We start from the raw sequence: 10,893 nt of genomic DNA on the forward strand, positions 1-10,893 counted from the left end.
CAGCGATAAGTCAATTAAAAATAAAAAAATTGATTAAATAATTAATTAATCGATCGAAATTATATATATTTTATATAAATATATGATTTTATTATATTCATTAGGAAAAAGTCTAGAGGACCAGTACTTTTATTCAAATTTGACCAACAATTAACCAACAAAAGAAAAGTGAGTAATTTCACATTAGATATAATTTCACATCATTAATAATGACTAATTGATGGGTACAAATCACAAAACCTACTGTCCCCTAATACTCCTTTTTGATTTAGTTCAATTTGAATTGAACCTTTAAATTTTTAAACATCTAATTTGATCGATTTGATCGCGAATTCAGTTTTCAAAAGACCGAAATAAATTAATTAAATCAACACACAAAAATTAAATCTAGCTTATTAATAATTGAATTTAATTGTAAAAGGTAAAACTATTATGTGTGTCCATTTTTGTGCAAGTTCTTTTTACTCTTTTATTGTAAAAAAAAACAAAATTTTTACTTTTTGATGAATTAATTTGAATATAAAAAATAAAAAAGTATGTGTTATGAGATATTTGGATGAAGTTATTTTGAGTGGGTATGGGGAAGTGCAAGAGGAAATGAAGCATGAGTATGAGGAGTTGGATGATGAGGCGCATGGGAATGGCGATACTTGTGCCACCCAACCCTATTCCTTCCATAATCCCTACCTTCCCTCGCTCTTTCACCACCCTAACTACGCCGTTTCTCACTACTTCCCGCCGCCTAACTCTTTCAGCTCCATCTTCTTCCTCTTCTTCTCATTACCACTTCTCTGATTTTGGTCATTACTTAACGCTCTATAATTTTAAAAATATTTTACTTCCCTTTTTAATTTTGTCAATATTTTTTAGATGCAGGAGAAGGCGACTGCGTTGCAAATGCAATTCCATGGAATGGTTCTAAGGTGCTTCTTAAAGGGATGACTTATACTCAACTCCAAGTATGTTTCGTTGTTTTAATTTCACTTTCGTTTATCATTGTTTTCGATATGAATTGTTTTCATTTACTTAAACTATGTACTTTTTTTTTATAAATAAGATGATTTTCAAATAATATGTTATTGTTAGTAAGACATGCCAGTTCTTAAGCTTGCTTCAGGTTTTATGGAATATGGATAGAACAAAGTCAAAGTTTTAGTTTCGGTATCTTATGTTGTTCTATGAATAAACTACTATTTATGACAACCAAAGATTTATGCACAGCCAATTCTAACCATGAAAGAGATAAACTAGCTCAATATCCATTGAAGATTGGGGTAGTTGACAAAGCTATCCAAAACGGTTGACAAAACTACCCAATCTTTGATGATAATGGGTTAGTTTATATCTTTCACGGGTAGAATTGTTTTATTCTTGAATTTCTGTTGAACATGTCATGAGCAGGCAAAGAGAGATATATTGTGAAAAATGGGTATTTGATTTCTCAATTTTTGTTGTTACTGCACAGAAATGGGTTCAATCTCATGGATACAGACCCGGGCAGGCAATGATGTTATGGAAGCGTATGTATGGAAACGATATTTGGGCTTTTCATACTGATGAACTGGAAGGTTCATAATTCACCATCTTCTCCTTCATGTATTTAAGCGAGTTCAAATCATTTGTTTTATGAAAATTTGTACTGTTCAATAAGTTAATCATGCTAATGTCCATCTTTTTCAGATCCTCCAACTGAATGAGTTAAAACTCATGATTTTCTATCAACTTTCGCTTAGATATTCTGATTCTAGTTTACTAATAAATGTAATTTATATACCAATGTTATAAACATGTAGGTTTGAACAAAGATTTCAAGAAGATGCTGAGTGAAAAAGCTGAGTTCAGGGCACTCTCTTTGAAAGAAATTCGCACAGCGGCTGATGGAACTAGGAAGGTTGAAATGATCTTTCCCACTGTGTTTGCCTTCTATTTTTCTTACAGCATACGTTCATCTGTTAATCCATGTTGCAATCCATTTTTCCCACTCTTTTGTGATGCATTTTTGGAGAGTCTTCGTGTTGACTGTTAATCTCACAGGATATTGCAGATTTTGTTCGCATTGGATGATGGGATGGTTGTAGAAACAGTTGTCATACCTTGCGATAGAGGCAGGACCACTGTGTGTGTTTCAAGTCAAGTTGGTTGTGCCATGAATTGCCAATTTTGCTATACTGGAAGGTAACTTCTTTTTCTGTTGTGATCAATTTACTGGCTACATTCTGATAGGAATCAAACATCTGATTAGTTAGGAGTTAGCTGGTATATGAGTAGTTAGGATTTAAGAGAGGATAGTGGTCTCTAGAATGGACCTTAACACTTGTAACCATTTATAATAAGTAGCAACAACGCATAATTCCTCTATTGTTTTACTGTTCTTTCCTTCACTCACTTGTTCGCTGGTCCAGTTTTATCACATTTGAATCTTGGTTCTTGTTCTATTTTGCCTGCAAGTTTGAAACACACCTAAATATTTTGCAGAATGGGTCTCAGGAGACACCTTACTGCTGCAGAAATAGTAGAACAGGCAGTTTTTGCCCGTCGAATGCTTACCAGTGAAGTTGGTTCCATCACTAATGTTGTCTTTATGGTAGGTCTATAATTTTGTTGACAGTTGTAAAGCTTACCTCATGTCAACAGTCTGCATAGATCAGAATTTGTACTGTATTCTTAAATTCTAGATAATAGACTGCTACTTCTGTTCACACTTCATACATTAACATGTCAATGTGGTGATAGAAAAATATCTCTAAAATATGAGGGGAAAGATATTCTATCTTTTATTTTCGCTACTCCTGTCTCCTAACATATAAAATTATCCATGAGTCCCTATTTAAACTTTTGATTTTATGTTATTGTTGATTACATGCTAATACCAGCTATATATTTCTTTTAGGGAATGGGAGAACCACTACATAACATTGATAATGTCATTAAAGCTGCAGATATTATGGTGGATGAGCAAGGGCTTCAATTCAGTCCCCGCAAGGTCACTATTTCTACCAGTGGGCTTGTTCCACAGCTCAGACGTTTCCTTCATGAATCCAAGTGTGCTTTAGCTGTTAGTTTGAATGCCACTACTGATGAGGTAAATTTATTATTAATTACATGAAAAAAAAAAAGTTGATGACAGGGAGGGAGGGTTGATCAAACTTGAATATAATATTTCAGGTGAGAAATTGGATCATGCCTATAAATCGGAAGTATAAGTTGGACTTGCTTCTGGGTACTCTTCGGGAGGAGCTTTGCTCGAAACGCAACTATAAAGTTCTTTTTGAGTATGTGATGCTTGAAGGAATTAATGACAGGTTAGTTTGCTTTTGCCCCCTAGTGTTCATTGTCATGTTGCCAGACAAACTATTTTTCAGACTTTCAGTTCAGAATAATTTGTTTGGTCCACACACAACAGGGTCATAAATGACTTTTTAGGATTAAAATCCATAAGATTTTGAATTGGAATGGAGCAAAGAATTCCAAATTGCATGATGCTCTGCTATTATATTGGCGGTTCCTTGTAGCTTAATGTTTAAGTAGGATTTTTCATGATATTTAATAAAATTTTGTAGCACCTTTTTTCCTTCTATCTGTTCTATGACTAGTGGCTGTTAAGTTTAAAATCTTCATCCATATATCTATATTCTTCCAGCCAGTGGAATATGGGTCGTTTGTTGTTGATGAAATCTTTATGTGACTTTCCCTTTTCCCTTGCTCAGTAGTTTTTCCCCCCTTAACTTGTAATCTTTTATGCAGTGATGACGATGCAAAGAGGCTAATTGAGCTTGTGAAGGGAATTCCATGCAAGATCAATCTCATCTCATTCAACCCGCATAGTGGATCATTCTTCAGACCAACAAAAGAGGAGAGGATGATTGAGTTCCGGAACACATTGGCCGGTGGAGGGTGCACAGTCTTCTTGCGGCTCAGTCGTGGCGACGATCAGATGGCTGCCTGTGGTCAGTTAGGCAAGCCCGGCACCATTCAGGCACCGTTGCTCCGCGTACCACAGCAGTTCCAAATGGCTATTGGAAATTCAGCTTGATTCTTTACGTATAGATGTGGCTACAAATTTGTCCAACAGTTATTAGATGAATCCCACATAGACTTGACATTGAGAAAGCAAAATTTATTTAGCACTAGCTAGTCGGATTGTTATATTTATCTATTTCCATATTGGAAATCCCTACTGTTCACAATAAATTTGATATATGATGTATGATATATTTTCATAACCGTGGAGCATCCAAATTCTTTGGTCAACTCTGGTGTTGTATCACGTTTTGTTTGCTTGCATTTTCAGATTATTTGATTAATAAAGGGAAAACTTGTGGTGGCTCTTGCATATGTTACATTTTTTGGCACGACTCTGGCTAGTATTTCCATCTGTAAACTGTTGATACTAATAATAATAATAATAATAATAATAATAATAATGAAAACAAGAAATTTTTTAACATAACACGCTTTTATTTTTAGTTCATTAACACCTGCATTTCTTGTTGGTTAAGTTTATCCTAAAGAAGTGAGCATAGAATATTCTTTTGTTCTTCCCAGGTACAGGTGTCCAACTTTAGAGGAGGGGCTTTCAAGTGTTTTTTTTTAGTTAGTGTAACGTGTTTGCCTAGGGAACTTACTAGGTCCTTTTCACCGTCAACAAGCAATCATTTTGGGAATGGATCTTCTCCATTTCTCTTTATTTTTTTAACATTTAAAAGAGTAAAGTGTGATCTCTCACGATTAATTTTATAAGTAGAATCAAAAATAAATATGAGAGAAAAAATAATGAAGATTAAGAATCATACTTTAGGTTGTCAATTTTTTTTAACAATTAAAAAGATCCATTTTCAATATTTTTTCTTCTTACATTTTTTTTTATTAATAATAATCATTACATGGGAACTTAAAAAACGTTCGGGGTCTGTATACTAAACCAAGTAATATTAATAGTGCGATTGTTCGTAAAACTGAGTAGTTAATATTCCTTAAATTACTACATGCAAGTTGCAACCATCATCAAGTGCTGCTTATGAAACCAGCAACGCCATATATTCCGATTATCTGCATGACCCCTAAGACTCAAGTAAAATAAAAGTTAGGAATTTAATTGCAAAATTATTTACTAAGATATTTTTAGTTAATAATAATTAATTTTATAATATAAATATTTCATTGTTAATTGTGCTCCACATTCTGTGCAGGATAAAAAAAGAATAATCAATATGTATTGCATTAAAACATGAAAATAACAAATAATTAACGGTATTTTTTTTGAAAAAAAAAGTTCAACACCAAAATAAAACAAAATAATACAGAAAAAAATAAAATAATTAAATAATTTCTATGTCATTTTCGGCATAGTTGGGTTAATAATGCTATTTAACCAAATGTTTATGCTTTATGACTTTTGAGATAACTACATAGTTAATTGACCTTTTTTTATTTTTCAACACATAATTAACTTTTTTTTACTACACACACATAATTTTTTTTTTTAATTTTTAATTTTTTTAGCTTGAATTTTTAGCGAAGCAAAGGGAAAGGAAATTGATATTTTGCTCGGGGAGTTGTGGTGCACGCGCTTCATCTTGAGGTGAGGAATGAATGTAAACTTGGCGGGGTTTTCACCTGATGTTGATGAACATAAAACATTGAACAATACGTAACCAGAACCCGCACTCTTTCTCTGGTTCTCCATTTCTCCCCTTTGCAGTTACAGTTACGGTTACACCTCTTCTCATTCTCTCTCTCTCTCTCTCTCTCTAGCCTCACGATTCATTCTCTTCTTTGCTTCACTCGTTGTTGTTGCTCAGCAATCAGCATTCAATGGCTGCTCCTGCAAACGACGTCGTCGCTGTTGAAAGGACATTGCTCAAGCACGTTCGCGACAACGTCCATGGCAATATTTTCCTCGAGCCGGTAATCAACAGCTTTTTTTATATACTATTTAGGAACAAAAAATGGAACATAACTCTCATTCAAAATTTTCTCTAAATTCATTTTGCTTCGCTTGTTGTTATTTTTTTCCTCTTCGTGTTTCTGGTCACTTTTGCTTACTTATAACATTAGGTGTAGATTCTGTGGCTGTAAACTGAATAGTTGTATGTATGAATGAGATTTTTCCGTGATGGAGTGTAATCCTCTAACTAAGAGAAGATTCGGAAATCCTCAGGAGTATGCGTATAGTTGTGAATTTATGATCAACAATATAACATCGGTTGAAACAAGATTAAACTTAATCGAAAGTGAAAGAGAATAATAAATGAAGATTTTCACTATGAGAAAGTTGTAATAATAGTAAATTCAGAAACCGGATGGACTATTTTTATTTTAGCCTTTTCTGGTGGTACATTTTTTCATCATTTATTGTTTCCGTTGATTTTGGTTGAACCTGAAATTCTCGTTGTTCATTGCAGATTTTCTTGAAATTTGTTGACACCGAACAATTTCAGAGGCAAGTGCGCATAGTCAAACTATATACTACTACTACTTAACTCTCTTACTTCTTTTAACTTTATTTTTTTTTCTTGTTTTAAATTTATGCAGACTTCGTGATTTGAAGCAGCTAGGTGAGTCAACTTACTACATGTGAATGAAGTAGTCAAATAGGATTCATGAAATAACTCTATGTTTATCAACTTTAGTATATAGTTTTATGGCAGAGCATATAGATGTTGTGAGGAAGTCTGCACTTAGTCGATCAAAATTAAGCCCTAACTTTGAATCTTTGATTTTAATGTAATACAGGTCTAACTCATATGGTTTACCCTGGAGCTGTACACACTCGTTTTGAGCATTCACTTGGTGTTTATTGGCTTGCCGGCAAAGCTATTGACATAATAAAAAAATACCAAGTAAATATATATAAACTACCTTGTGTTGCTATATGCTTGTTATTGGCAAGATGATATGAGATTATGTTGTTAAACAATCTTACTATGCTTTTAGGGCCCAGAGCTTGGTATTGAACATTGTGATGTGATGGCAGTAAAGCTTGCTGGTACCTGACATCTTTGGAGAGTTATTTGTTTTGACACTTCTAATTCCGCTATTTTGTTATTATTACTAATATGATATGATATTCTGCCTAGGATTACTGCATGATGTTGGCCATGGTCCCTTCAGCCACATGTTTGAGGGCAAGTTCCTTCCCCGGGTCTCTAATGGTGACAAATGGTAATTCTACGATATTCTTGTTAACTCAGGTTTTCTGACTTCTGTACATTGAAGTTTCTTCACATGATTAATAGCACATGTTTCCTGCTTCTTCCAACAACATTCCTAAAAATTATATTGTCTATAACTAGAACAAAGAAATATAGCAATGTTTGTGGGACTTGCTTCACATTATCCATTAAACTGAAGAGAGATATAACGGATTCTGTCATTATGACTTAGTAACTTTTACATATTTTCTGGATTTGTTTATTTCTATTTAAGGAGTTAAATTGATTTTCTAGAACCTGCAACTATGTGTTGGTTGAGAATTCATCCTTTTGAATTAACATTACTTTCAGGTCCCATGAGAAAATGTCAGCGAAGATGATAGATTACATGGTTGATGAACACAATATTGATATTGATCCTGAACTCCTCAAGAAAGTGAAGGTTAGACCTTAGTGTGTGCTATCAAATGAATACACTCGTACTTCTGTTTCATGGTTTTTTGAAGCAGCATTCTGTGATCGGTGAGAAAGGGCAGTTCCTCTTGACATGTTGCACAATTAAGAAATTCTTGGAGTGCAATGATACTCTATTTTTGGACCATATTAACATCATTACATTTCTGCTATTTTGTAATCTAATATGTTTTGGCTCCTTGAACTATTTTACTTGTTGAGGTTCTTATGTTTCTCTTTCTGTACATATAACACATCTATAGTTAGAAAATTCCAGTTTATAGATAAGGAGCTCTGATGCGGTTTTAAATTGTGGCAGGAAATGATCACTTCAAGCTGTGGCAATCCTACACAAAATGTAGGTCTTCCTAATTCTAATTGTCTCTCTTCTGGATGTTAGTTATTTGCTCTCTACCATCTTACTACTCCTAAAATTTCCTTTTTGAATTTCTTAGGCAAAGGGAAACCAGTTCTTGTATGATATTGTGGCAAATGGTCGCAATGGAATTGATGTTGATAAGTACATACTTTTCTGCCTTTCTTCCTCGTCTTGTGTGACTGTTATTGATATGTGTGCTTTTGATAATAGTACTATAAAATTCATTATTTTCAGGTTTGACTACATTGTTCGTGATTGTCGTGCTTGTGGCCTAGGTTGCAACTTTCAGCCTGAAAGGTATTTATTAGGATGAATGCTTTGAGTTTGACAATGATTGCTCTTTTGTGCAGAAATGTTACTCTACTATTGATTCCTGAACTATGCAGAAGCATCCATATTTTATCCAGTTTCTCTTTTCAAAAGGGATGATAACTGAAAATAATTTTACTGTATTTTGCAGATTGATGGAGACAATGCAAGTCATTGACGATGAAATATGTTATCGTGCCAAAGATTGTTAGTACATTCTGAAAATTTTGATATCATTGTTAGGGTGGAAGTTATGGTACGTATGTTATCTCAGTTTGACATGTTGGTCAGATCTGACAATTCACAAGTTATTTGCAACGCGGGCTGATTTGCATCGAACTGTCTATACACATGCAAAAGTACAAGTGAGTGATTTTAGTATTTTACTAACTTCACTGATGCAAAAGCAAAAATCCAATTATTCCGCCTTTCAACGAGAGAAAACCACTTCAATGTTGACTTTTGTTTCCTTTATCAGGCAATAGAATTGATGGTCATAGATGCGCTGGTGAAAGCAAACCCATATCTTGATATTGCCTCCTCAATTCATCAACCATCTGAATTTTGGAAGGTCTGTAATAATTTTAAATTTTTTGGAGTTGGGATTTCGAACGTAGCAGTAGCACCATGGAAATATCTCTCTCTTGCCATATATTGCAGTTAGATGACTCGATTCTTAAAGCAATTGAGATTTCTCCTCGAGAAGAGCTCAAGGAATCCCAAGACTTGATCCGACGCATTCGCAGAAGAGATATATACCAGGTATTCTACCTTACATTTTCTAGCATAGATCCTTAACTCTCTATCTTTGTTTCTTTTTTCATTGTCTTTTCTCCTTTACTATTGTCTATTTTACAGGACATGAGAATTGAATATTTCTGTGTAGCATTGTAGTATTGCTTAGTAGATAATTATCATCATCAGCGCATGCTAACATGTTATTTAAACTATATCATTTTACTCCACTTTGTAGTTCTGCAATGAGTTTTCAGTACCAAAGGACAGACTTGACCACTTCAGAAACATCACACCCCAGGATATTGTTTGTTCCCAGGTTCACAAATAGTCGTTTAACTAGTTATTTGCTTATTTATTTTGGCAGAGAGGGGGTTCGTTACTTTATTATTCATGATATATATCAGTTTTTTAATTTTTGGCTTGTCAGACAAATGGCATAAATTTGAAGGAAGATGATGTTGCTGTGAGCAATGTTAAAATTGATTTGACATACGGAACAGAAAACCCTCTCGAAAGGTACTTGACAAAGAAATGGTGACATAAGTCAAAGCACTTTCTTATATGGTATGGGCATTGACTAATGTTCTTTCTTTATTGTGCATGAATCTCCTGATCCAGAATTAAATTCTTCAAGGTACAGTTATTTATGTTCTAGAGTTATATTTCATTTAAACTTTTGCACGTTGGTGTGTGAATGGTGATTGCAAATCTTGTAGTACATGTAACAACTTAAACAAAAGGCAAGCAAAATAGTCTAATTTGGAAAGATTATTAGTATGTATGTAATCAATTTTTTGGCCAATAGGTGGTTATGGTATACCTGTAATTGCTCGATATTGTTATGTTGCAATCCAAATTTTGTAATGGCTTTGATAATCCTCATTCCTCCATGTGCTATTCGATTTGCATGTTGGCAAAGTATAATCTGTCTCTTCATTTTGAACATTCTTCCAAGTTGTAAACCAAGCTTAGCCCACAGACATCACATTACAAAATCCAAACTGCATCTTATATCATGCATATTCTAGATGTAACTTTGAGTTCGATAGTGAAGAGCATAACAGTTTTTTTTCTCCATTGACCAGGATTACGAGAGCAAAGAAAAGTTCCCAATCCCAGACTATCGCATCAGTCATTTGTTGCCAGCTTTCAACAAAGACATCATAGTGAGGGTATACAGTAAGAAGCCTGAACTGGTTAGTACCTGGTGACAAAATGAAGAAACCACAGCAAAAGTATTATATTTTCACAAGTAGTTATTATTGTTGTTGTTGATGATGATGATGATGGTGTAGGTTGGTGCTGTTTCTGCTGCCTTTGAAAATTATCAGTACAAGATATTTGGAAGAAAAGCGCAAGTGCACGAAACTCCTGAGAAGAAGAAACGCGGAAGATGCCATCAGTTGCATGTCTAACCTATTGACCCCCCCAGCTTTGAATTTGTAAATTTCTACTCACAACTCTCTCAGATCAAACGATATACGTAGGTAGTGGCTCTTAGTTAAAATGGTAACCATTTTACGTAATGAATTGTGTATATTATACGTCTAGAACTGATATTATAAAACTTTTTTACATAATCGTACATTTGTTTTTTAGATGACTATTCAGACAGATAATATAAAAAGTAGTTACTTTTTAAAGCATGTGCTAATAAATAATGAGTGATATTTGATATTACTTGTAGAGCCGTAGCTTTTTATCTTGTAATTTTAAAAATTCTTTTAAGGGAATAATATATTATTATTTACTATATAATAATCTGTAATTTTTTTATATAAGAATTCCAGTTTTGTGTAATTAGAAATAGATAAAAAAAAAGAATAATGATAAAAAAAATATATTTTTGTAAGTTTGGAT

At 33.7% G+C, this 10,893-nt stretch overlaps 2 protein-coding genes across 4 annotated transcripts; both read left to right on the top strand.

The window, feature by feature from the left end:
* On the top strand, positions 552-4,335 carry LOC107631311 (dual-specificity RNA methyltransferase RlmN). Of its 2 annotated transcripts, none has more exons than XM_016334718.2 (9): positions 552-800; positions 871-959; positions 1,466-1,568; positions 1,794-1,891; positions 2,045-2,175; positions 2,476-2,584; positions 2,891-3,082; positions 3,166-3,302; positions 3,745-4,335. In XM_016334718.2, the coding sequence occupies exons 1-9, from the start codon at positions 605-607 to the stop codon at positions 4,031-4,033; spliced, it is 1,344 nt and encodes a 447-aa protein (XP_016190204.1). In that variant the 5' UTR covers positions 552-604; the 3' UTR covers positions 4,034-4,335. The 2 variants fall into 2 exon arrangements, with proteins under 2 accessions (XP_016190204.1, XP_016190205.1); XM_016334719.2 differs by having other exon boundaries at positions 877-959.
* Positions 5,580-10,634, top strand: LOC107631310 (deoxynucleoside triphosphate triphosphohydrolase SAMHD1 homolog). Of its 2 annotated transcripts, XM_016334717.2 has the most exons (20): positions 5,580-5,706; positions 5,802-5,907; positions 6,405-6,442; positions 6,535-6,557; positions 6,736-6,842; positions 6,937-6,988; positions 7,080-7,164; positions 7,506-7,596; positions 7,927-7,965; positions 8,063-8,127; positions 8,221-8,283; positions 8,447-8,502; positions 8,587-8,660; positions 8,774-8,866; positions 8,956-9,057; positions 9,269-9,349; positions 9,461-9,549; positions 9,652-9,667; positions 10,119-10,229; positions 10,329-10,634. In XM_016334717.2, the coding sequence occupies exons 2-20, from the start codon at positions 5,815-5,817 to the stop codon at positions 10,446-10,448; spliced, it is 1,398 nt and encodes a 465-aa protein (XP_016190203.2). In that variant the 5' UTR covers positions 5,580-5,706; positions 5,802-5,814; the 3' UTR covers positions 10,449-10,634. The 2 variants fall into 2 exon arrangements, with proteins under 2 accessions (XP_016190203.2, XP_020975304.1); XM_021119645.1 differs by lacking the exon at positions 5,580-5,706 and having other exon boundaries at positions 5,713-5,907.

This window comes from Arachis ipaensis, chromosome B03 (assembly GCF_000816755.2).
Source record: "Arachis ipaensis cultivar K30076 chromosome B03, Araip1.1, whole genome shotgun sequence".
Lineage (NCBI taxonomy): Eukaryota > Viridiplantae > Streptophyta > Magnoliopsida > Fabales > Fabaceae > Arachis > Arachis ipaensis.